The 27,874-nt window shown below is 33.8% G+C and overlaps 2 protein-coding genes across 2 annotated transcripts in view; one reads left to right on the forward strand and one right to left on the reverse strand.

Annotated features, from left to right (window-relative positions):
• Nmt (N-myristoyl transferase) overlaps positions 1-6,655 on the reverse strand; it is a 51,340-nt gene extending 44,685 nt beyond the window's left edge. Inside the window, exon 1 of the mRNA XM_035349932.2 lies at positions 6,465-6,655. Coding sequence (XP_035205823.1) covers positions 6,465-6,625 — 161 coding nt within the window. The 5' untranslated portion in view covers positions 6,626-6,655. The remainder of the gene's footprint in view (positions 1-6,464) is intronic.
• A 354-nt stretch (positions 6,656-7,009) lies between these two features.
• The window catches only part of LOC118180879 (transmembrane protein 19), a 46,371-nt gene continuing 25,506 nt past the window's right edge, over positions 7,010-27,874 (forward strand). Inside the window, exons 1-3 of the mRNA XM_035349943.2 lie at positions 7,010-7,249; positions 18,261-18,374; positions 23,807-23,944. Coding sequence (XP_035205834.1) covers positions 7,165-7,249; positions 18,261-18,374; positions 23,807-23,944 — 337 coding nt within the window. The 5' untranslated portion in view covers positions 7,010-7,164. The remainder of the gene's footprint in view (positions 7,250-18,260; positions 18,375-23,806; positions 23,945-27,874) is intronic.

Genomic DNA, 27,874 nt, shown 5'->3' on the forward strand with positions numbered 1-27,874 from the left:
GCGGACCATTTCTGTTGACTTTTATTGAGTTTCATAGAGAAAAATGCTATAGGTTCCCATGTTTGTTGAGACAACTGCATAAGTGTGCCGCCGATTGCGACGTCTGAGGCATCTACCCAGATGCTTAGCTGGGCTCCGGGAATAGGGTGTCTCAAAAGGGTAGCCTGAGCAATGGCATTTTTGGCAGCAATAAAGGCTTGTTCAGCATTCTCGTTCCAATTTAATTGTGGGGATGAATCCTGAACACGAGAACGAGATTTCTTTTTATTAATATAGCCTTCTAACAATTTTATTAAAGGAGAAAGAATATGTGCTGCTTTAGGTATGAAACATCTGTAAAAGTTAAACATGCCTAAAAATCGGCAAAGCTGAGTGAGAGTGGTAGGTTGAGGAAATTCTAAAATACATTTGACTTTGTCAGGAAGAGGTTCAATTCCGTTTTCACTAAGGTGAAAACCTAAGAAATCAATAGACGTTTGACCAAAGGTGCATTTTGAAACATTTATGCAAAGTCCATATTCCTGAAGTTTGGAAAATAAAGCTTTCAAATGCCTGCAATGTTCCTCAGAATCTTTAGAGGCTATGAGCAAGTCATCGACAAAAGCGTAAACACCTTCTAAATCCCGCGTGACTTCATCTATAAAACGTTGAAAAGTCGCAGATGCATTGCATAAGCCGAATTGCATACGGATACTTTCGAATAAACCGAATGGTGTGCATATGGCGGTTTTGTGGATGTCGGCTGGGTTAATTGGTATTTGATGGTATGCCTTAATCAGGTCGACATGACTAAAAATTTTAGTACCGTGCAATGCAGCAGTAAAATCGGCTAAACATGGAATAGGGTATTTGTCTTTTATTGTTTGAGCGTTCAATGCTCGATAATCTCCTACAGGTCTCCATTCCAGACTTCCCTTTTTTGGAACCATGTGAAGTGGGGATGCATAATTGCTGCTCGAAGGTCTCAAATGCCCCAATTGCATCATAGTTTGAAATTCTTGTTTTGCTATTTTTAAGCGATCTGGAGCTAAACGACGAGGTTTTGCAACCACAGGTGGACCTTTAGTTATGATATAATGAACGGTGTTATGTTTAACAGGTTGGTTAGGATCTGGTAATCTAGTAACTGAAGGAAATTCTTTTAAAATTTTGTGATATGGTGTATCACTAAATACAGTTTTTACTGAATAAATGCTTGCATTTTTCACGCAACCGACGGTTTTAAAATGCGTTTTTAAATCTTTGAGACATTTGTTTCTGAGATCAGGCACCAATTCAAAGAAATGGAGAAAATCTGCTCCAAGAATGGGTGTACTAACATTTGCTATAAGAAAAGTCCATGTAAACTGTCGTCTTAATTTGAAATCCAAAGAAAGTGTTTTTTGACCATAAACATGAATAGTAGAAGAATTAGCAGCGAAAAGTGTTTGTTGGGACGAATTCCGTTTTTGAGAATTATTTGCTGGAAGTAAGGGACACGTCAGAGCCGGTATCGACCAAGAATGAAAGGTTTGTTCTACGGTCACGAACGAACAGGCGACGTGAAACTTGAGGCAAAGAATAAGTCGCCTCTATTCTTTGCTGGTTTCGTTTCCCTGCCATGAACAAGGTTTTGTACATTTGTCATCTCTACACTTTTTCCCAAAACGTCTATGATACCAGCAAACAGAATAATCTCTCCTTTTGGAATTGCTTCTTTCCTTATTGCTATCTCCGCGATTTGGTGAGCGACCACGAGAAAGAGAAATGCGATCAATACGTTTGTTTAATTTTTCTATTTGTTTAAATAATTTATCCTCAAGAGACTGATCGACTGTGCGAGAAACGGCACAAGTCCCTGGGGTTGGATTTACTTCTAAAATTCTGTCGGCAATTTCTGCAGCTTTATCTACAGTTAAATTGGAAACCGCTGCCAAAATAGACTGAACAGTGGAAGGCAAACGTTGAAGGAATAATTCTAACATTAAGTTATCAGGAACATTTAAAGATTCTGCTCGACGTTTCATATTTCTAAGCAAATCGGAAGGTTTTCGAGAACTTAATTCTTCTCCAGATAATAATTGGCGAATTTCTTGCTGAGAAGATTCTCCTGAACGATTTATTAACTCAGTTTTAAGCTTTGCATATGGATCAATAGGGTCTGGTTTCATAAGTAAATCCCGTACTAGTGATGCGATATCTGGAGGAAGATGAGAAACTACATAATTATATTTAGTAATGGATTCTGTGATAGGTTTGGGGGTGGCAAGAGCAAATGTACTTTCACACATAATAAACCATAAAGATGGGTCTGATCGGTTATAAACCGGAATTTGGACGGCATGAACATCAGACATTGTGCAAGGTTTTTAAGCCAAAATAAAAGCAAAAATTTAACTAAAGAAAATGAAATTAAATGATAAGTAGAAAACAGAATTATAAAATGATCTATAATTACTACTCATCTGTGATTCGGAGGACGAAAACCGATGTAATCCATTACTTCTGGTTTGGAGATGTTGAGTGATGGCTTGTAGTCAAAACCGAAAGTGCTTGAGAACTGTTCATACGATTTAACACAGTCCGGGTTACCATTATGGTGATTTCCGGTTATGTTTTTACCACCAATCCTCGAATTCCATATCACAGATTATGTTCTTACTGCATTAATATAAATATTAACAAGACATAGTGCACAATAAAAATTAAACTTTATTTAGGAACATCGCGCATACTCCCCGACAGCCTGCCTGTTTCGCTCTGCTCGCTACTCGTAAGAAATTTCTCCTCTAGGGTTGCCACACTTATCGGAGGGCGCAAGGCGCGCTCCTTATCACCATCACCACATATGAACATTTAACAGATAGCAGGGAACAGTATGAGAAAAAAATCGGTGAGGTATATTATTTAAAGGCGAAAATATATTTAAGCGATCGACAAAAAAGGGAAACGAAAAGATCCGAGAGGGAAGTAGAGCGATGCTCAAAATCCCCAATTTTCCCTCTCATGAGATTCCTCAAAACAAGATAGGGGGGGCACTTTGTAGGTGGTGGCAGACGTGAACTGATAACGTTGGCGTCTGTTTGGAATTGTAACTACAAAGGAAGCCATAAGCAACGAGCAATTTCAAGTATTGTTTAATGCTAAAAACTGATGAAAAATTAAACTTTATTGATTTAAAGGCACTTATTTATAGAAATTTGATTTAGTTTAGATGAAAGAAGGGTACTTATCTTAAAATTCCAGGCTTTCGTAGTATATCCTCACATTGTCCGCTGTTCCATTCTCATCAACATTGGCGCTGAAACTCTTTGGAAAACATGTAGGTTTTGTAGAAAAAACGGTTGATCTTTACAATATGGTAACTGATAGTTTGGCGACATTTTGGAGGCGATAAAGGTTACTACCTGGGACTTTGGTAATAATGTGAGCAGTACTCAGTTCCGATTACGCATTATTTTGTGTGGGGGAAATGAGAGATTATGGGATATGTCTTGTGATATTAATGGACGAATTACTGTTCTTTAATCGGGAAAAAATCTGGCAATTTTGTATTTGGCTTTATTCTGTGTTGTGTGAAATAGTGTTTGTGAATTTTTGGATCCCACGGCCATAACTAAAGTGAATTCGAAATGGGTATTTAGTGGTATTGAAAAGGATAGTAATAAATGTTTTTTAAGGTTGTGCGAGAGAGAAATAAAGATGTTTTATTATGTTATTTATTTTACCTGGTATCTAGCTTTGAAAGATAAGTATGATTTTAAAGATTCTGAAACAGAAGGAAGAAAAGTGTATCCGCCACGTAATCAAGATTCTGAAGAAGATTAGGTAAGTTAGTATTTTTAATTATTTGAGGATATTATTTTTATGCATTGTTGTAAATGTATGTGGAAAGGAATTTGGTATTATTGGGAAAATTGTTATTAGCAATGATTTAGTTTAAAGTAATTAGGATTGTAAGGTAATTTTTATTAATTTAATGTATGTGCTCATTTATATTTTAAGTAGTGTTTTTGAATTTAATTATATTTTAATGAAATGATAGTCATTTTGTGAATTTTATGTTTGTAGGAATTTGGTATACGTTTAAGTTGAAATAAACGTGCATGGAAATAATTTAAATATTTGATATTAAGTATTTGTAATGCTTGCGGTATGAATTCGTTGGTGACGTGTATAATGTAATAGATGATTTAGAGGTAAAAGTTTTTGGATATTCTATTTATTTTATATGTGGAAATGTTGATATTTGTAAAGGGTAAATACTTTTTCGCGATCATGTAATTTCATATATGTTCTTTTTATTACCGGGTTTAAAGATTGAGAAAATTGTCATGTATTTTCGTGAAATTTTTTTAATTTATGAGAAAAAAGCAGTGTACATGGATATAGTGAAGAGTGTGCGCAATGCCATTTTTGTGCAATTCTGGGATATTTTTTTAAGTAAAAATAAGTCGGGGTGTACATGGTTTATGTGTATGTGTTATTTTGAAAAATGCGTAAGGAGGATGGTATTGTGCAGTTTTTCCTAATTTTGCAGTGAATATTTGTCATGATTAAGCAGTTTTGTTTGATAAAATTTCTAGCATAAGTGTAATTCGGCTAGTAGATTGTTGGAAGAAGTGTTCAGGACATAAAAAGAAAAGAAACATGTCTTTACTTCGTGAAGACAAAATGGCGGCGGGGGAAAAAAAATAGAGGGTTGCTGTAAAAGAGTTGGTCGCCAAATTTTCGCCAAAAAATCGCCAAGTTACCATAATGTAAAGATCAACCGAAAAAACATTATTTCACAGTAATTTAATTGATAACCACTACGGAGAAAGGAATGTTTTACACTTTTTTAGAAAGCACTTCTGCAGAGAATCCGGTAAATGTAAACATCGGCAACTTTGGCGATAATAGTTCAAACCTGGTAACCTATCGGATTCATTCTATTTGCTTGTTTGAAGGTTGCAACCATTCCTTTTGCGTTCTTTTTGTTGAATTATCACTGTCGTTGTTCGCATTTGGAGATTTATATTCTTCTCTTATTTATTACTATTTTTTAACAACGAATGGATAGAAATATTTTCGTATAATTAAAGAAGTTTCCATCGATAGATGCCGGTTCTCGGCTCCAATTTTTATGGCATAAAATTTTAACAAGATACTATATTGTTAATGCTTTTCTAACAGTAACCTTTCAGAGGATGTGACATAAATTGCTGATTAAATTGAAATAAAAAATATTATTGATTATCTAAGATGACAGAGTAGTTTGATGCATCCCCATGGTCATCAAAATTAGCAAACCACTGCTGGTGTAAGGAATACAGTTTAAATAACTCTTGAAAAATAATAAAATGTATAAAGTTTTAGTCACAATGCTACTGAAGAAAATTTGATTACCGTTTAAGGTTATTTGTAGTGTGAAATATATTATGAAAAAGACAGGTTCATTTTCGTATATCACGTTTAACCGGTTAATTTTACTTGCTTATTATCTGTAAAATTTTACCATCATATGCTTAATATATTGTTTTGTCTGCTAACTTGAATTTACATGCACTAAAAATCAAGTTTACGGCTCGGCTCATCGGAGCTTGGCAAGTAAAAATTGCAACTGTGCCAACACGTTCTTTCTCGAAGTGCCAACGGGTTCTCTGTGGATGAAAACCCCTTTTTTACAGAGCGCTGCGAACGTGCAGCCACTTGCCTCGGTGATATCTTCAATTTTTCTCTGGGATTTTTTTTTTTAAAGTGAAAATAGTCGACGTGTGCATGGATGAAGTTAAAAGAGTATGCAATGCAATTTTTGTGCAATTTGGGGATGTTTTTAAGTGAAAATAGGTCGACGTGTACACAGATAAAGTTGAAGGAGTGAGCAATGCCATTTTTGTGCAATTCAGGGTTTTTTTTAAAGTGAAAATAAGTCGATGTGCACATGGATACCGAGTTTGTGCAATTGTTTGTCTTGTTATTTTGGTTTTGTGTAGAGGCGATTTATGGCGCAAAAATCGCCGCTTCGCAAGCCAAAATAACGAGTCAAAGAATTGTACAAAACCGGTATGCATGTACCGACAAAAATCGCCAAGGGGTACCCTAAACTATACTTTTACCCAAGTATCATTTCCTTACGGCACACTGTCATACAATATTATGTTGTTGATATATGGTTGCACTGTTAAATAAAGATCTGATAAAAAGTATAATTAAAAAATACAGACTGCCTTTAATAACAAGGAAATCATAAAACAGTTTGACATATTCTAGAAATTATTTCTAATTTCCACAAAAACGTTTCTCCACAACATGACGATCCAATTCACACTTTGACTAGTTAAATTTACTCTCTAAAATGAAAAACTATGAAGCAGACAGAAATAAGAAAAAAACGATGATGAGGAAATAATATAGTCTACTAGGAAAACAGGAAAGAAAAGTAGTTTAGGTTATAATTATTTCATGCATAAAAGTCAGTGAACGTGTTCATTATATTGGCTTACAATATCTCGGAATCTTTAGGTTCCTCGTTTCCTTGCTTCAAGTTTTCAGATACATCTCCGCCTGCTTTAGAGTCCATTTCATTTCTAACTGGCCCATTTTCACTGGGATTCTCAGTTAATGTTTCTACAAGACTATCAACACCATTACCCTCTTCCGCCATGCTTAATTCTTTCTCTCCCTCAATTTACCGAGCTTTGAAGTAATGCCATTTTTGTATACAAAATACATCCTTCAGTGTTTATGCAGTAATTAATATATATATATATATACTCTTCAGCGTTTACACGTAATTAATAGGTATATTTAAATTAATTTCAAATGTTATTAATTAAAATGATTTATTAATTAAAATTTTTATTTTCCATTGAATAATATCAGCATATAAATTTCTTTTTAATTATTTATTTAGGGCATTATTGCATTAAAATGATCGAAATGCCTCCAGAAATGGAAGTTATTTATTCGTATTTTAATCTATGAAATCTTTTGTTTCTTCCTTTTTACATTTTACTCAACACTTACCAGTGAAGGATTGCGACGGCTCTGCTCAACTTACTCATGTCATATTCCGGGGAAATGTAATTCTAAATTCCACAGTGAGTGCGTTTAACCATTCGCAACAAATAATGAGTGATATGGTATTCATGAGTGGAAAAGATGTAATTCTTCTGAAGTTTTCTATATCATGTATGCAGTGTTATGATGTTGGTTCATTTGTTTAGTACCGTTTTGAGTGTGACATTGCTCATCTGTTTATTCCGTTTTAGTCAGCAGTGTTACATTGGTGAGAAAGTTTATAATACTTTATTGAAAATTACGTAAATAATTATTTCGATTAAGTTGTATTTAAGTGAGTTAAAGTGAAACCTCGTTTCACGAATTTACGTTGTTCTTGAAGCCCGTTCATCAATCAAAATGTTCGTAAGCCAATAATACACAATTTTCATTAAAGGATTTTTTAAAAGTGGATTAATTCGTTCTTGTACCACAGATTATTATTTATCTAAACATTACAACAGTACTTTGCCCATAAGTTTATAACCTCAAATCGATTGTATTTATTAAATACAAAAATTATAAACTGTATAAGCAGTTAAAATAGATGAAAAGTTTACTTTAAGTGTGCAAAGTAGAGTGTACATAGGAGACCATATAACTAGAAAATCAAAAAGGGGCTAATCTTTGGAATATGGTAACAGGTAGTTTGGCGACATTTTTGGTAAGGCGATAAAGGTTACTAGCTAGGACTTTAGCAGTGTACATGGATAAAGTCGAGTGTGCGCAATGCCATTTTTGTGCAATTCTCGGATGTTTTTTTAAGTGAAAATAGGTCGATGTGTACATGGATACCGTGTATGTGCAATTCTTAAACATGTGGCAAGCAGTAGGCAATTCTGCACTTTCTCTCAATTTCGAACCTAATCTTCGTCATAATTAAGCACTTTTGTTCCATAAACGTTCTAGCATAAGCGTAATTTGGCTATCAGATTGTTGGAAAAAAAAATGTTAAGTTAAAAAAAAAAAAAAAAAAAGCCTTTACTTCTTGAAAACAAAATGGCTTCAAAAAAAAAAAAAAACTAGCAGGTTGCTGTAGTAGCAGGGTTGGTCGCCAAAAAATCGCCAAGTTACCATAATCCGAAGATTAACCCAAAAAGGGTCAGAGATATTTAGGGTTAAACTTGACTCTTCTATTGGAACCACTAATCTGCACTGGAGGTATAGTGCCATTTGGTTTTACTGTAGGAGTCTGCTCAGGAACCGATGGTATGATATCTGAAAGTAAAAATGCTGTTTCAGACAGTTCAGTGCTGATGACAGATTCTAGTGCTACTTTGGTAGACGGTTGCACGGATTTTTGGCGATTTACGTTGGCGCGATTTTTACAAACGTCAGCCATCTTGAAAAACGCTGTTTTTACGCATAGTATAGTATTCAAAACTTAAAAAAAAAAAAAAATATCGTTAAAAGTAATGGATTAATTTTTTGTTGAAAATGTCGCTTTTTAAGATGGCAGCAAGGGTAAATAAATACATTTACTATGAGTAAAAAATAGTAAAGTAAGGTAACTATTACTTTCATATAGCAAAGAGAATAAAAACACCGCTATAAAAACATTGTGCCAACGTTTAATTAGATTAAAATATTACTGAAATTGAATATCGAATTAAAAACCATCATGCCAACATTTAAAAGAATTAGAATATAATTAAATTCAAATACTTTAAAATACGTTATATAGAATGTAATTAACATTAAAACATATGAACAATAATTATCTCAGCAATTTTTGAAAATAGTGTATTAATTTTTCAACAAAAAATTGAAGTATACAATTATAAAATAAAGGAAAAATATGTACTTACATTTTTTTAGTCATTTAACCTATTGCTTATTGATAAGTACCACAAAAAAATTGGAATCATAATTTAAATAACATCTTTGAAGACATCTTTCAAGGAATTCGAAGATATGAATTAAATTTTAAAACGGCACGGAAATGCACAAATTTTCAGTAACCAATCAGGGAGCTGATTATAGCTCGTTAATGCACAATTATTCTATAACCAATCAGAGAGCTTATTACATCACGCCTATAATTAAAATTATTTAAAAATTCATACATAATAAAATAATTTTTAAAAAAAATGAAAAATTAAATTGTATTTTAATATTTAACAGCCATAAATAATGTTTAAAACATTAGATTAAATGGTTGATCTTTAGATTATGGTAACTTGGCGATTTTTTGGCGACCAACTCTCCTACAGCAACCTTCTATTTTTTTCCCCGCCGCCATTTTGTCTTCACGAAGTAAAGACATGTTTCTTTTCTTTTTATCTACTGAACACTTCTTCCAACAATCTACTAACCAAATTACACTTATGCTAGAAATTTTATCTAACAAAACTGCTTAATCATGACAAATATTCACTGCAAAATTGGGAAAAAGTGCACAATACCATACTCCTTACGCGTTTTTCAAAATAACACATACACATAAACCACGTACACGTCGACTTATTTTTACTTAAAAAAACATCCCAGAATTACACAAAAATGGCATTGCGCACACTCTTCACTATATCCATGTACACTGCTTTTTACTCATAAATTAGAAAAATTTCACGAAAATACATAACAATTTTCTGAATGTTTAAACCCGGTAAAAAGAACATGTATGAAATTACCTGATCGTGAAAAAGTATATACCCTTTCCAAATATGAACATTTCCACATATAAAATAAATAAAATATCCAAAAACTTTTACCTATAAATCATCTATTATATTATAAACGTCACCAACGAATTCATACCGCAAACATTACAAATACTTAGTGTCAAATATTTGAATTATTTCCATACACGTTTACTTCAACTAAAACATATACCAAATTCCTACAAACATAAAATTCACAAACTAACTATCATTTAATTAAAATATAATTAGATTCAAAAACACTACTTAAAATATAAATAAGCACATACATTAAATTAATAAAAATTAGCTTACAATCCTAATTACTTTAACCCGCGAGCACACGTACTGATCCGACGAACACAAGAACATGCGCCGGGTATGTCATACCCGAATAAAATGTTAGTAATTAAAAATTTGCCGAATAAAATTAATCGGTTTTTAAAAGAAATTAAAATGTAAAACCAAGTTAATACTTCATTTTAGACAAAATATGAAAGAATAAGGAGAGGTAAGATTATTTACTTACAATCTTTTTAACATTATTTACAAAATGAGGTCATATGTTCCATACATATACTTTTGCTACAATTTTCACAAATGAACCTAGTCTTTCTATTTTTTCTCTTGGGGCAATCTGTATACCTCTTGTAAATAATTTTAGGTTTTTTGGGGGATGGTTCATTGTGTTAACATGTTCAACGGTGGTAAGTGTTTGTCTAGAATCAGGAACTACAGATGTTCGTCGTCGTTCATTTTTAACACTTTTTATTAGATGCATCCCTAAGGCTTTGAGAAAAGTACGCCTGGTACGGTATTCCGTTGGTGGTTCCTTCTTTGATAGTAGAATTATTCTTGCATTAATGGCAGCCACGTTTAACACTGAAAAAGAAAATCATCATAGGCCATCGACGTGCTACTCTTGCTGTAGCCATCTCATCTACAACATCGACTGCTCCTTTTGTCATGTTATAGAATGTAATGATTTCAAACTTTTTAAATTCCCCAGTAGATTCATCGATTTGATCATCGAATGCATTGTGGACAACAGGATCAAACTCTTATTTTTTTCGGCACATAAGATACAAGTGTTGTTTCTTTCTAAAAACCGAAAATTGAAGAAAATACTTCTCTTTTCTTTGCCAGAAACTCAGGTGGGATTTTTCTCTTATTTTTATTCTTATTTTTTCTTATTTCTTCTACTGGGACGATCTCTAATGTCATCAAAACGGAGGCATCGTAAAAGAAACAGGAATCGGTTCACTGACATTGTTTCCCAAAATATGTCCATACCCGTTCCGTCTGTTGCCCACAAATCTCTTCGTTCACATGGGATGATTTATAAACTCCACATAAATACAGCAATTTGTTGCTTTCGCATCCCGTTCCCGTACTGAATCAATATAAATATTTGTATTGTTGACTACATATTTTAACATATCTTCATCGATAAGCAGTGACCAGGAATCTAAAGCTGTTGAGACGTCTTTAGAATACTTCGTATTTCCAGGGAGTTTAGTTATAATATTTTTGGCGCCAATTCTAACAAGAGTCCGGAATGTATTTTTGTTCCATTTCACTCCATTTTTTTCAACATAAAGCTTATTGCTACATTCCAAAGTTTTATTTTCGGTTTTTGTATCTGAATCACTACTCTCTATGAATCATGATTACTATTATATTCTTTGTCATCAACATCTTCATCGTCTTCACTAAATGAATCCTCATCAGAAGAAACTGTTTCAAGAAGATTTCTCAATCTTTTCATCTCTTCATCGTAAGGAATATACGGCGCCATGCTTACAACTCAAGAAAAACCTATACTAAAAGCTTGAAAACAAGAAGTGCGAAGTGACTCGTTGAGAAACGCGAGTACACGCGCGGGTATGACATGAACAGTGATGTTCCTAAAAAACCTTTGCACCTGTCACCTCAGGAATTTCCCCTATTTAAGTATGTGACCTTGAACTCAGCTACATCAAGTTTCGTCCTTTAATGAAAGAATAGGTGAGAAATATACAAAAAGAAAAATGCACATGGGTATGACATACCCGTTGCGTGTGCTCGCGGGTTAAACTAAATCATTGCTAATAACAATTTTCCCAATAATACCAAATTACTTTACTTCCACCTTACATTTAGAACAATGCATAAAAATTATATCCTCAAATAATTAAAAATACTAACTTACCTAATCTTCTTCAGAATCTTGATTACGTGTCCGATAAGCTTTTCTTATTTCTTCCACTAAATAAAAAGCAAGCATATGTGCGCCTGTTTCAGGATCTTTAAAATCGTACTTATAGTTCACAGCAAACCAAAGTTATAGTTCACAGTTATTACCAAAGTCCCAGGTAGTAACCTTTATCGCCTCCAAAATGTCACCAAACTACCAGTTACCATATTCTAAAGATCAGCCGATTAAATTTATACATATAAAAACCAATTACTTTTAAAGTAAGGTGATGTCATTGGTTACATCATCCACAATATAAAATTTCATAAAATATGATAAACAATAAAATTTTTATTTCAAATAAAAATGCAAAATTAAATTGATTTTTAATATCTAGAAGCCATAAATAATATTTAAAGCACAGAATTTATGCACAATAAAACACATTATTTTTTAAATAAAATGACAACAAAGTATCGGTTACCATAAATAACTTATCCATCAATGGGCTTACCATAAATTGTATTACTCGCCAACAAATCGCCAAAATCCGTGCAACCGTCTACCAAAGTAGCACCCAGATTCTTTTCCTTTAATGAGAAGGGTATAATTTTTATTAGTTCTTTTTATTACTTTAAATGGGCTATCATATGGGTGAGTCGGTGGTGGTTCTACTGCATAGTGTCTTGCAAATAAGCGAGTGCACAATTCTAAAACTGGGTGCTTGAAATATGTGTTATTAACATGGGCTGATGTAAGTACCTGTGCCAACTCTCATTGCCTCACACCACTTCTGTAAAAATAAAATTAGATCAGAAGAATTAGAACTTGAGTGGGTTGCAAAAATTCTGCAGGGAGACAAATAGTCGCTCTATAAACCATTTCCAAAAAACTTCCTCCCAGATCTTTGTATGTTGCTCTGTGATGTATATCAGTATTGAATTGGGCAATATAATTCATATGTCTTATCTGTTTGGAGGATACAGAGTCTACATTTTTTTCTAAATAAAAATATTAGAGGACGATCTGTGTATACTATAAAATGTTGCTCCTTGAGATTATGTTGAGAATGCTTTATAGTGCAAGGGATAGTGAATAATTCTCTATCATATGTTTAGGGTTCCTGCAATAGCTAACTTCTTTGATAAAAGTTCTTTTGCTAGAGGATAACTCGTATACCAATTATCCATTGTTGCATTTCTGCCCAAACAAAGGGGTGCACAGGCATTTTGTAATTTCAAATGGTGAATTTTCAAATCTAAAGGACCTTCCAACTGTTGTCCTATGTATATCTCCATGTTATATATAAGTTCTTGAATCTACTAAGGCAAATATTTTGATTCCATACTTCGATGGGTTGCTGGGTATATATTGACGAAAGGAACACCGCCCTCGAAATTTCTCTAATTTTCCTTTGATAGTAACATATTTACCAATAAGGTATATCTTTTGGCAATTTTCATTGAAATCGGTGTCCAATTTTTTCTGAGCTTCACGATTGGTCATATTGTCTAACCGTAGACACCTGAGAAGAAAGTTAAATCTTTTATATGACATTGTGTTCCATAAAATTTCAGTGCCTGATCCATCAGTAGCCCACATATCTTGTGTATTTTTATGTGACGATTTATGTAAGCCATACAGATGTAAAAGCCCAAAAAGTGCTCTAATTTCCATATCATTTGTCGTTTTGGCATCCCGATCTCTGGTATAATTTACCGATATTTTTCTCAATATAAATATTTGTACACTCTACAGTGGATCGTTATCATTTTAGCATTGAAAAACAATTCCCAAACAATTTAATCCTGGTAAATGAGTTATTATAATTTGAGAAGACATTTTCACTTTTTGATTTGGTTTTACTTTCGGCCAAACTCTTATTTTTGCTAATAAAAATACTTTTTACTAAATCAGGATTTCCTTAATCATTCTGCTCAAATTCACTTTCGCTGTCGTGAGAACTGTATATTTCTTCATCAGATTCATTTGCACTATCTTGATCAATTTCTCCTTCAGAAGATTCAACTTCATATAATAACGTTCTCAAACGTTCCATCTCTTTTTCATATTCGGTAAATTTACAGTTGTAAGCCATTATCTATCAAATAATCCAACAGAACAACAATGGCAACACTCAAGAGCACAAAGCTAAACTGCTACTAATGAAAAATTTCGAAGCAGTAACGGTCGCACGGGTGACTGAGTCGCCCCATTCCCTCATGGATTCCAAGAAACGATTGCTTCTATCGCAGAAAAGAAAAACAAGCAAAAATAACAATACACATTCCAAGGGGAGTGTCAGACAGGAGGATACTAGAAAGATGCTTCATTAAAATGAAATATTTCCGGTTAGAATTGTTGAATTTTGACACATGGGGTGATTGTGCCCCGCGCAACTTCTCACATGTTAAAAGGATTCAATTTTAACCCATATTTCTTCGGTATATCAAAAATTAAACGAAGGTGGTTTTCATCCGCTGAAGCCGCAAGTAGATCATCAAAGTAGGGAATACAAAAATCTAAACCAAAAAGTACTTAATGAGAAACTCAAATAATCCAAATGAGGTGATCGCAGCTGTTTTGGGCACGTCCTCTGGATTAATAAGAATTTGATTTTATGCTGTAGCCAAATTAAATGAAAATAAAAATTTTTCCCCCAAAAATATCAGTCTTGAATATGTGGTACAGGATAATGATCAGAAAAGTCATTCAGGTGGCGATAATCACCATTAACTCTACAGACCATGTGAAGAGGGCAGGCCCGAAGGGCTTTTGGATGGTCAAGTGAATCCTTGTGACATAAGGAACTGGAACTCTTGTAATGCCGCTTGGAATAAATCTGGTGACAAATAACAAGTTTCTAAACCACCTCTAGAGCACAAGAGGACCTTTAATTTCAATAAAATAGAAAATTTGTAAATTCTGATTATTTCTGGTTACATAAGAAGGATTAATAAGTTCGGGATAATCAGCTAGTAATTTATCAAATTTAGAATCACCAAGAAGTATAGATATGCCCCAAATCAAAAGAATTCCCAAACAATTTACCACATGATGACAAATTAGTTTAGTATCAACAAGGCAGTTATTAGCAACATCAACAAGTAATCTATATTGCTTAAGGAAATTTACAGCTATAATTGGGTGATTTACATCTGCAGTGAAAAATAACCAAGTGAAAGTATGACATAAATTTAAATTCAGACTAAGGTATTTAGTGCCAAATGGGGCAATTTTAGTTCCATTGGGGGCAAATGAAACGAAATTCTGGAAGTCCTAGAACGCAGAGTATATTTTTTTCGTCATAGCGACATATCCATATCAATATCAATTAAATATTTTATTTTTGAACAGGGATCGGCCAAGAGTATCCGATTCACTTGGGGTTCGCTGTTTTGATTGTTCTCTTTTGCCGAAAGGAACACGGAGACTGACATTTAGTTGCCTGTTCCCCAAAATTTACATGATAAAAACAAAGCTTACTTCTCTGCTCTTTATAACAGCTAGTACATTTGTGTGAAGTACTGTGCCAGTACGAATACCAAAATTACTCTTACGATTGCAAGAATTGCATCCGAAGGTAGAGGTTAACTAACTAACTTGTTTAATCAGTTGTGCTACCTGGAGTTCCAAACGAGTATTAGCATATTCACTTGGCTCAAGGATCAGAATAGCTGTATTCACATAAGAATGAGATGCATCAACAACTATAGTCAGTTTACTCAAATCATCTTCACCAAGAGCAGCTAAAATAGACTATGTACTATAAGGAAGCCTTGTAAGCCGCAAAGACCTTAGCAAGGGTTCACCTACGGTATCACCTGCCACAGCGTGCATATGAGTCAATAACTGAGAAGGGCACTGGTCACCAAGCTCTAAAGCTTGCAACAGAATAAGAATTTTCAACCCTTTGCTCTCAGAATGCACTGAAATCAATCTTTGTTTTAAAGACATCATATTTTCTAGTAGTGAGAAGTTTTAAAATATTGCCAACAGAATTAAGTATATCAGAGTCTACAGCAGTAACAACATGGTTAAATTTTGTTAAATTTGGTTATGTTGGAAAGGGAAAACTGCGATTTCAGGCTGGCAAACCATAAAGTAATTCTTGTTTTTCAGAAAGGTGGTATGCGGCATGTGTAGTTGCTGCACTTTTAGCTGCAGTGTCATCAGTAGAATATTCATTACCATAATTTCTGGAAAAAAGGATGCTCAGCTTAAACGCTGCACTCTAGAAAAATGGCAGGAAAAAATTAAAATTACACAGAAACGTCGCAATAGATTAAATTGCGCGTGATATCGTCATGGGCCATATAGATGCAACATCTCAACTTATGTCCTGATATATGACATATCAGTTAAGAAAAATGCATGAAATGAAACCATAACTCAAAAATAAATTAAAAGTAAGAAATGTTGAAAATATATTTACGTTCACAAATATACTTATTGTAACATTATATTTGTAATACTCGGACTATATTATAAAATATGTTGCAACAACGAAATATTAAATTGGATGACAAAAGGAAATTTTAAATTTTATTTAGGAATTTTTATTTTATTTGACAAAAGGAAATTTACAAAAGGAATTACAGCAAACTACATATCATATGAAGCCATCAAAATCTGATTCTTCACTATCTGAATTAAAAAGATTTAATAAATCCTGTTCTAAGTCCAAGTCTTCCAGATTGTCACATTCATCCTCTTGGTTTACAGTCTCTTTATCTAAGGATATATTTTCAGCTTTGAACCCTGCTATTATTGGTGATTTTTTTACCAATTTCCATACATTTCATACCCACTTTGCAACTTCTTCATAAATGCTCTACGCATTTTATCACTTTTGGTATACGTATGCAATCCTTCACTCATCCAACACTCCCACCGCTTTCGGAGTTCAGCTTTCAAGGATTTATTACCTGGAAAATATAATGGTTGTAAGATTTTTGTCAAACCACCAGGAATTATTGCTACGGTCATAGACAGTTTTTGACATCTGGTTTTCACTGACTTAAGTAAATGAGCACGCATGGAATCCATTATCAATAACCATTTTGGTTGGAAAAAAGATCCCTTATGACACTGCCAAACTTTTTGTAGCCACTCGTGCATGATTGTTTTGCACATCCAGCCATTCTGGTTTGCACAAATAATTACATCATTAGGTAAACTCCCTTTGAAATAGTCTTTCGTTTAAAAATGATCATTGGCTTTAGCTTGTCACCGTTTGCGGCACAAACTAACACACATGTAAATGATGTTCTTTCATGCCCCATCGTAAGCACAGATACAGTTTTTGCACCACTTTCATCAACAGTTCTGTTTGCAGTCTAAAGCTAACGACGTTTCATCCATATTTATTATCTGTGACCAAAGAAGTTTTTTTTTTTTTTTTTTTTTTTGGGGTCAATAATACGTGTCACATATTTTAGAAAAGTTTTCTTTTTATTCTGTCAGTCCATTGGTAATTGTTGCCCGACTGTTGTTCTAGTATGCACAGAAATATTTTTTCTTTTCATGAATCTGCTACACTAGCAAGGCCCTCCTTTGAAATCATTTATGTTCATTTTTTTTGCTATAAATTTTGCTTGTAAGCGAATTTTTACAGTCGAAATTGCCATTCTCTTTCCTTGTTGCTCCTTTATCCAGTTTGCAAGGTCGTCCTCTAGATTCGGCCACCTTACAGTACTACTTCTTTTGGCTCGTTTCTGTTGTGGCATATTTTTAAGTTCTTCTTTTTCAGTTCTCTAACAGCGAATACATTTCCCGTCCACTTCAAACTCTCGAGCTGCTGCTCTGTTTCCAATTTGTTCAGCATGTGAAGTTACATTAAGCTTAAAACCAGCAGTATAGCTTCTGTGTCGTTTAGGTGCCATTTTCAAAAATTTTCCGCTCCCTTCTTACTTAAAAACTATCCAACAAGTACTTGTTCCCAAACTGATGGGATCTGTATCTGGCAGAATACCAAGAAAAATCGATTCATGCTGAAGGGGAAATATGTCAGAGTTCGTTATTGCGAGGCAGGTGGAGTCGTGTCCGCCTTTGAAAAAAATTGCAGAAAAGGCAGGGGTGGAGAGAGAGGGGTTGAACCCTTGGTTTACAGCATGATAGAAATATTATGCATTTGTAAAATGTATTTAAAAAATTTTGTGAGTTTGCCTCTATTACAGTGTAATAAAATTCTGTGTGAATTGCATAATTTAGTTTTTTAATTTTTTTAACATTTCAAAAATTTATGAATAACTCTATATTAACTTTTTTGTTGTACAGTAATTAAGTTTTTTACATGTTTGCAAGTGATCTGTAAGAATTTTGTGTAGCTGTTAATGATGTTATTTTTTAGGAATTGTTTTAACCTAATTTCCATATAACATTCCATTTTCACAATTAAAAATAATTGGCTTTCATTTCAGAAATTTGTGAAAATATACATTTAGAGAGATGGATGTTTTCTATAGCTATTACATTGTTTGTTACTGGTTGGGGTGTAAGACGAAGAAGTCTTGATTGGAGTGGAGCTGTTGCAGGTAAAAATAACTAACAAAAATGTAAATTCTAAATGTTGTTTAAAGATCCAGATCTCCATTAAAATATTTTGACTAAAATTTTCTATGTAATTTTTCTGATTGGCATTAGTACAGCTAATTCAGGTATCTTTAGGGCCGAGTACAAATATTAGGAGCAGTCAATAAATAATGAGTCAGCTTCAATTTCACAGTAATTATTTAATAAAACTTAAAATTATTGTCTATAGGCATTTATCCCTTTGTGACACCAGTCGCATAATGCCACGCTCGTAGAAATCCTTTGGTTATTGTTTGAACCAATTGTGCACACACTCTTTGACTTCATCATATGCTTGAAATTGGTGCTCCTGCAGTGCTTTTTTGAATTCACTGAAGATGTGGAATTCAAATGCAAACATTCCTTTTTTGCATTGACTGTGTGTGGTGTAGCGTTGTCGGGCAACAGGATGACACCACGAGAAAGTTTACTGGGATGTTTCAATTAGATTGCATTCCTGAGCTTCAATAAGGTTTCACAATAATGTTAAGCATTGACCATAGCTCTATGCTGCAGGAAATCGACAAGGAGCGATCCCTTAATGAAGAAGAATTAAAGCAGTACCTTGCTGGCATTAGTGTGGAGAGTCTTGAATTTTTTTGGGTGGAGGAAAATCTGTGTGCTTCCACTGAAGACTTTGCCATTTTGACTCAGGCTGAAAGTGGTGGTACCAACTTTCATCACCGGTAACAACTGCTGAAAGAAATTTGTCCCCATCATTTTGTAACACTGAAGTGCTTGCAGAGACATGGCCATGCGACATCCCTCTTGGCCCAGTGTCAAATGATGCGGGATCCATTGTATGTGCAATTTTATGAAACTTCAACCTGTTCTTGATGATTCCGTGAACCGTATCCTGGCTAAGCCACATTGATACAAAAATATCATCTACTGTTGGACAATGGTCTTTCTTTATGAGCTCATCCACTTTCGGAACTTGCTCTTCTGTGACATACATCAGTGCTCCACTCCGTGGGTCATCACAATCGATATGCGTCCTTCGCGAAAGGGCTTCTGCCACTCCTGAACTCTTGCCCGTGACATACAGGACTGCCCATAGATCCTTTTCATTTGTCTATAAATTTCATGCTCTTCCACTGTCAAAAAACGTGCAACACCACACTGCTCAGCTTTGAATGCTTTCATTCCGCATCTCTCAAAAAATAATGACTGGACGTGGCTGATGCTCGGTTATCATCCTTTTCTCACTCCCTGCTGGACAAGTAACAGCATCTAGCAATAGAAATGCACATGAAATATTAGGACATACCCGACTCTCCATTTCCGACCCATCTGCACTTTTCTACATACCATACCTTTTGTGCAGTATTCACTGATCTTTATTTATTGACTGGCCCTCATGTTTTCTTCCATCATGGTAAACTCAGTTCTTAAATATGAAAGTGCTTTTTGTTGAGATTACAACAGATTATGTAATTTTTAGTTAATAGAAGAATATTTTATTAATTTGCCTGTGAAATATGCTTTGTTTAATATTAGTACATTCTATTTATTTGTATCTGTGATCATCATTTGATATTTCATATTCAGGATATAACTGTATATAATTGTTGTATCATTATGAATATGGGAATCATCATGATCGGAAATCTTAACATTGCATACTATCGTGGTGCACAATTTCGAGCTATGTAAATTATACTTTAGATTTTAATATGAAATTTTATGTGAGTTTAATCGCCTTGGCCGGAAGAGGGGAGTGGACTTTTCTCTTGGTCACAGGTGGGAGTAAGAAAAGATTGAGATGTGGAAAAGAAAAAAAATGCATTTTTGCATGCTCTACTGTAGTGAAAATGTATCTTAGAGTTTTTTTTCAAATGTAATCTGTACATTTTTAATGAACTGTAGTTGTATATATATAAGTAAATATTTAGCCTAGAGCAGGTCTTGTTTATGTGACGAAGTTATGGCTGTTACAACTGTGGCAGCAGCTGTGGGCTTTTAAAATGCCAACTAGTCAAACAAAGAAGTGATGCTTGAATTGTATGCAGTTGAGTAGAATCATCCTGATTTCATCATGATGTTTGTACTTTTGACTGAATCATTCTTATTCAGTGAAGTTTTAACAGCACCCTCGTGATTCTGTGCAGTTTAGAAATCAGCTCAAATTCTGATATTGATCTATATAAGTTGATGGAACCCAAATCATCCTGATTCCAGATTCTTCATTTGATCTAAGTGATATTTATTCCTTAGTTGATTTAAGTGATATTTCTAGAAAACTGTCACAGTTCTGCACGACGAGTTTTCTTCATCAAAAATCATCCTGATTTTGATGTTGTTGGAATCATACCAATTCCAGTTTTCTTCGCTAGGTTATCATCTAAGTGATATTTTAGATAACCTTCAGAATTCTACATGACGAGTTTTTTTTTTTTTTTTTTTTTTTTTTTTTTTCCAAAAATTATCCTGACTTTGATGTTATATTCTAAGTGATGAAGCAGAGTATCGCTGCTGTTCTTACAAATACCATACAAATATACTTAAACATTTTGATGAGCAAAATGTTTCTTTGAAAGGGGAAGGAGCTGTAATGTCGCCCTTCTCTGAAGAACACTTGGTCACACACCCTGAAAGAAGGGACAGAGAACCCTCTTCTCACCTTGATCAGAAGAGGGCCCCTTAGTCGCAGGTGAGAGTAAGAAGTGATTGAGATATGGAAAAGAAGAGAGCGGATGCGTTTTTGTGTGCTCCACTGTAATGGAAATGTATCTAAAAGTTTTCTCAAATGTAATCTGTACATAGTTGTATATATGTACGTAAGTAAATATGTAGCCTAGAACAGGTTTTGTTTATTTAACAAAGTTATGACTATGTTACAATATGTTGAATTCTTTTTTACACAAAGTCCTCAGATGGTGCTATCATTGCATGAGTTTCCTCTGTATTTGGCTTCTCTTTCAATAGTGTCAAAAAGCATAGCAATTGGATAAGGAAAAAGTATCTTTCAAGCCTTGTTTATAGTCAAATACAAATCTCCCCTTATTTGTATATATATTTATCTATAATAAAGGTATCCTTTGTTTTATCATTCAGAAAGAATAATCAAAAAGGGACTTAACATTTCAGAAGTTGTCGAAAGGCGTTATAGAGTTTCACGTCCAATTACGAGGGCCATCCAGGAAGTAGATTACGTTTCCGTCTGTGTCCGCTAGGGGCGGGGCTAGCGCGGCCATCTTGGGGTCAGAGCGTTGCGCAGCTCAGTCTGCATCTAGCCGTGCTAGTGAGAGGTTCGTGCTGTGCTCCGTTCAGATACTGTGACGGTTTGAAATGTCTGCGTTAATTGAAAATCCCGCGAGGTGCGCTCAGTAATAAGGTTTCTGACTGCAAAAAACTGTAAACCGATAGAAATCTATCGGCAGCTTCGTGAAGTGTATGGGGACAACATTATCACTGAAGGTGGAGTGCGTCAGTGGGTCATAAGATTTCAAAATGGCCGAACCCATGTTCACGACGAAGATCGAAGTGGGAGACCCAGCATAGTGTGACCGCCGAACTTCTCGAAAAAGTCGATGCTAAAGTCCGTGAAAATCGAAATTTCACAATAACGGAACTTTCTTTGAGTTTTCCACAAATTTCGCGAAGTTTGTTGCACGAAATCATCAGCGAAAAGCTTGGTTACCACAAGTTTTGTGCAAGATGGATTCCAAAAATCTTGACAGAGGACCACAAAAATCAGCGAATGGCTGCAGCGTTGAACTTTTTGGACACTTACCATAAGGATGGTGACTCTTTACTCGATCGCATCGTTACTGGTGACGAAACATGGGTGAAACATGTGAACTGTGAAACGAAATTGCAATCAATGCAGTGGGGGCACACAAGTTCTCCCCAAAAACCCAAGAAATGCATGCAAACAATGTCGGCAAGGAAGATGATGGCGACTGTTTTTTGGGACAGAAAAGGTGTAATTTTGGTGGACTTCCTGGAAAGAGGCACTACAATAAACTCTCAAAGGTATTGCCAAACTCTCCAAAAACTCAGAAGAGCAATTCAAAACAAGCGCAGAGGAATGTTGAGCTCTAAGATCTTGTTGATTCACGACAACGCCCGGCCCCACACGGCAAATGTCACTCGTAAAGTTCTTGAATCTTTTAAGTGGGAGTTGTTTCCTCATCCGCCGTACAGTCCCGACCTGGCACCGAGTGACTTCCACCTATTCCCAGCAATGAAGAAGTGGCTGGCTATGCAGCGTTTTGATGACGACGCACAGCTGCAAGAAGAGGTAACGAAGTGGTTGAAGGCGCAGGCGGCCGAATTTTTCGACGAAGGAATTTCCAAGCTCATACATCGCTACGATAAATGCCTTAATTTGTATGGTGACTATGTAGAAAAGTAGTATTTGAGTGTGGCTTTCATCTGTATATAATAAAATTTGTTTCCTATACTTTGTTTATTTTTTTATTCCAAAACGTAATCTACTTTCTGGATAGCCCTCGTATTTTATTTAGAAATAATTTCCTGGTCTTACTATCATCTTTTGTCAATTTATTTACAGATTTTTTTTTTTTTTTTTTTTTCCCCTTGTGATAAAATTTTAACTTGCATACATAATAATTTTTTTTCTTCTAAAAGTGAATTTATTAATTTAATCAGCTGCAGCTTTACATCTTAAAGCTAGTAACCATGTACGTGTCTGCATTACAGTCTGGACTTTTTATGGGGCATTTGAAGTAAAAAATCAATGCCAATAAATTAGTGCAAATCTTGCATTTGATAACATCAATTATATTCAATTGCAAGCTTAAAATGCCTAGTAACTATAGTTACTTTGTAGAAAGGTGAAGTTTATCTTCTGGAGAATGACTTGGTAAAAAATTAATTCAGTTAACTGGCAGTTAAGCTTTAATTATAATGTTTACTTAAGCAGTTTATTAACTAATTTAATCATTTTAAGTAGTAAATCATTAAATTTTTTAATCCCATTACACTCATGAGTAAAACAACATAGTTAAGGAAATTAAAACCCATTAAGCAAGTTTGTTATATGCTATGGTATTATATGGAATAAAATTTACTAAACATAGAAGTAGGATAAAAACTTATTTAATATAATAAGGTTAATTATTATATAAAATTATAATGAGGTTTTTATTCTGCTTTTATGTGTAGTAAATTCTGCACATTCATCTTGTATGAATATATAAATGAAATTGTATTCAGCATGAAAATAACAGGAATGAAGCAGTTTATCATTAAGGTCAATATGTGTATAATAAAATCTGCAATAAGGAATAGTTGTCGCTGTGTTAGATTTTGGTTAACTAGTTGGGGGGGGGAGAAGTGCAACATTAATTTGTGATTCGTGAAATTTTGTTTCTTGGTTTACATAAATTCATTATTCTGTTTTGAAGAAACATAAATTTTCTTTCAGCGGTTTTTGTTGGATTGATTCTTACCTTCAGCAGTTATTGTTTTATGGTGTGCCTTTTAACATTTTTCTATACTTCATCCAAGGCTACTCGCTATTGCTCAGAAAAGAAGAAGAAACTAGAAGCTGATTATAAAGAAGGTACACTTTTTGCTTTTTCTGATTTGGTATCTAAATCTGAAATAGTAATGAAATAATATAGAATTTTCATGGTTACTGAAAGTTAACATTTCTACTGTTGTAATTTATAATGAAAAATCGAACTGGCCATTATGAAAAATGTATGTATTTAAATTATTATTACAGTCAAAAGTCGTTAATTCGGACACCCATAATCCGGAATGATCTATAATCCGGACCTCAAAGCTAAAATCTTTCTGCGCATGCGCCGCATTGACGCATGCGCATAGACGTTTTACTCGTGCGCCCAAGACATTTACGACTGCGCATATGCGTCTGCGCAAGTGCAGAATAGGTTTTCGCGTGCGTGTTTAATGTATAACGGACGATATAAGCTAAAATTATCTAATTATCTATTTCAGTTAATGTTGATGATTGCGTTGTTCCTTAATCTTCGAATTGGATCCGGCTTATTATTTTTTGCAGACTGTAAGAGCAATTTTCTAAAAGTAAGCTTGAACTTTTGATTATGTCAAATAGAATTTCCGATGCTGGAGCTCCCAAAGGATCTAGGAAACGAAAGAATGTTTCGATGTCCATCAAACAAAAAACGAATTGCTACAAAAAATGGATAAAGGCATATTCTTTGTTTATCTAACCGTTCCGAAATCTGTTAATCTGTTTATCAATTTCACGCTGCTCTGCGCGGGGGGGGGAGACGCCGCGGCGCACAATGAACTGGAAGTTGATTTGTCAATACTATCGTTATCTTCAGAGCAGATGTTTTTATTTTATTCGGCTTATAATTCCTTACTAAATGTAGTATTTAATTTCGATGTACTCCGTCTTTGATATGATTTAAATCAAATTCCTCGTCATTATAAATACCACGAATACAAATCAAATAGTTTTCTGGTTGCAATTTTCTAATTTCGGCTATGCGTAAGGTATGCTTTACGCAACCGCGCGTTGAAAGAAATGTTTAATAAAGTAAACAAATAAATATTGGGCTTCTTTTTTGGTAAATTTTGATACCCTTTAGATCATAATTGCTCATTATTTTATAAATTACGGTTTCATATTTTTAATTTTATAATTTCTGCATGCCATCTTACCAGATTTAAACTGATGATCTATAATCCGGAAAAATCGATAATCCGGAATCGCTGAAGTCCCGACGAGTCCGGATTAAAGACTTTTGACTGTATTATTATTTATTTATTTATTTATTTTAAGAGTTGAATAATAAGCACACTTTGCATAGCTGATTTAAGTAATATCATCCCGCCTCTGTGATCAATATCTACATGGACTAGAAATTTATGGTGGTTAAATATCTTTATATGGTCTCATAAATAATTTTAAATAGTCTGATAATGAGAGGGATTCTTGTTCAGAATCTGGTTTATACTTTGCAAAAATATTCTACCTGCAAAAGTATCTATTCGTAGATACAACATTGAAACTAAATGTCTATGGAAAAGATTTCTAAAATATGTATTTGCAGTCAGTCTAACCTGAGAATACTAGATTTACTAGAAAAGCATATCATCAGCCAAAGTTATGTAAATCAAACAATTCTAGTAGTGGTATTTTGGAAATTATACATTGAAATATGAATCCCCCCATCCCCAAAAAGAAACAGAAAAGAAAGTTTAAGGTAAAAAACCTGTTTCAAAATTTTTGTTTAAAATTCTTACAATGCACATGTGAATCTTTTGGCGACAGCAGGAGGGGATTCCATTTTTGAAAACCTGAAATTTGCAGTAACCAGTGGCATAATTTGGTTTCTTGAACCCTAGTTACATCATTGCTTACTAAGAAAAAATTGAACTAAATTAACCTATGATTTATAACACTCTAAGAAAGAAAGTTAAAAGCAGGTATGATTTTTTGAATCGTAATAATTCTTTATCAGACTGGATTAGTTATTAAGTAGTGTGAAGTCATGAGAAGACGAGAAATTTTTTTATAGAGAAAATTTGGAAGTCAGAATTTATCTCCCTTTTTTCTGTCAATGTTTACGTGTTTAGAAAGTTAAGTGTTTTTAACTTTAAGAAGAGGGAAAATCGGAGCCTAGGTTTTGGCCTGAAATAAAGCATTAGTGGTCGTAACCTGTTTTCCTTCTTGGGGATCAGTTTGTAGAGGCTTTGTTTTCTCAGGGCAGGAAAGGTGAAAAATCAAGCATATTTGATTCACACCATGAAATTCCAACACTAATTGAAAATACTACCAGTTACACCAAAAGATCAAGTACACAGTAATGCAATAATTCCTTATCTCACTAGACTTTGTATTTGCACAAAGAAATAAATCTGCATAGGAAAGAAATACACCATGTAAAATACAGAAATAAGATAAAGCTCTGGAAAGAAGAGAAGAGAGCTGAAGAAAAGAAGCTTTGAAATGGTAGAGAATAGATATGAAATCGTATTTTGTTACTGATTAGCAGTCAGACACCACAGTAAGTAGACATATGAAAAGTATGCTAAAATCAAGAATGTGAATTATTCAAAAATTTGCAAAAAATAATTTCTACTCATTCTTATAATATATATTTATAATCTTAAATCCTGACCTTAAAAATATACATCTATGCCAGAAATTTCATAAGTAAAATTCGTTAAGTGTACAGTTTTTTAAGATTATTACATGCTTAAATTTTCTGCACCTTTCCTGTTTGTTCCTGTTGGTTTCTGCTTCTCTCTTTTCTTTGACCTTTAATGTTTTGATAATTAAGGTAATACTGTAGCTGACTAATGTGTTTTTTAGAAGAAACTGCTAAAAACCACCATAAATTTAAATAACTAAATAAATAAAAATAAAAAATTCCTAATTTATTAAAATTTGCTTTCTTTTACTTTCATTTCTACAGAATTTTTTTTTTTGTTCATGGACATCTCCTTGCACATCATTCCTGGATATTTTTTTCTGCAATCTGAACTTTAGTGCCTAATAGTAATGGAACTGAATAAAATTAAATGTATAAGAAAATTGAAATTAATATGCATTTCTTCTTCAATTCATTTTATTTATAGACCAGTGTTACTTGCGTACGAGTTCATTGTTGATTAAATGCACACAAAACCAATGAAAGTTTGATAAACTTTATTTTTCTTTCAAATAATAATAATAAATAAAATATAAAAGTCTGAAAGCTTTCAGATTTTACATTACACCCTAATGGATTTTTTTTTTTTTTTTTTTTTTTTTTTTTTTAAGTTTTGTGTGTTATTTTTATATGTTAAATATCATGTTCTTCACATTTAAGCCATAAAATTCAGTTCAACAGCAATATTGCAAAATAATTTTTAAATGAGCATATCTTTAGAATTTCCGGGTCTTGCGCGCTGCAGATAAAAATGCTTTTTTTCCTATACAGTGTTGCCATGGCTCACTTTGAAGTCATTGAGTTTGCTAATCAAAAATTCATTAAAGTTTTATGAAATATGAAATAGATAATAAAACAAATTCCAAATTTGGGTGTCCAGATACCCATATTCGAGTGGAAACTTACGTTATTCAAAATTTGATGGCTCTAAGTACTGTTGTTTTATCACAATGCAAGAAACATACATACGTTTATGCAGAATTTTCATTATTTAATTTCTTTAAATATAATACAGGGCTCTAATATTTGGCGGCAACAATTTGAAAAGGGAACCACACTTAAAGTTTTCAATGCAAAATGCCGAAATGAAATTAATAGCCCTTCTGGGCTAAAAAACACTGTACTGTTCCGAAATTTTTCACAGAAGTACTTATACAGCTCTTCTCAGTATGACAAAGCACAATCAGTAGTTACCACTTCAAATTACTAAGAATGTTAAACATAATGCATTGCAAAGCATATCTATAGGGCAAAGCTGGCACGGAGATCTCTCAGTACTCTGAACTAAAAATTGTACCTGTAACCTTATGTTTCTGGCAGAGCTTCACTCTGTACTGATT

This window comes from Stegodyphus dumicola, chromosome 5, assembly GCF_044657685.1.
Source record: "Stegodyphus dumicola isolate Sdum_Otavi_A_Nest chromosome 5, ASM4465768v1".
NCBI lineage: Eukaryota > Metazoa > Arthropoda > Arachnida > Araneae > Eresidae > Stegodyphus > Stegodyphus dumicola.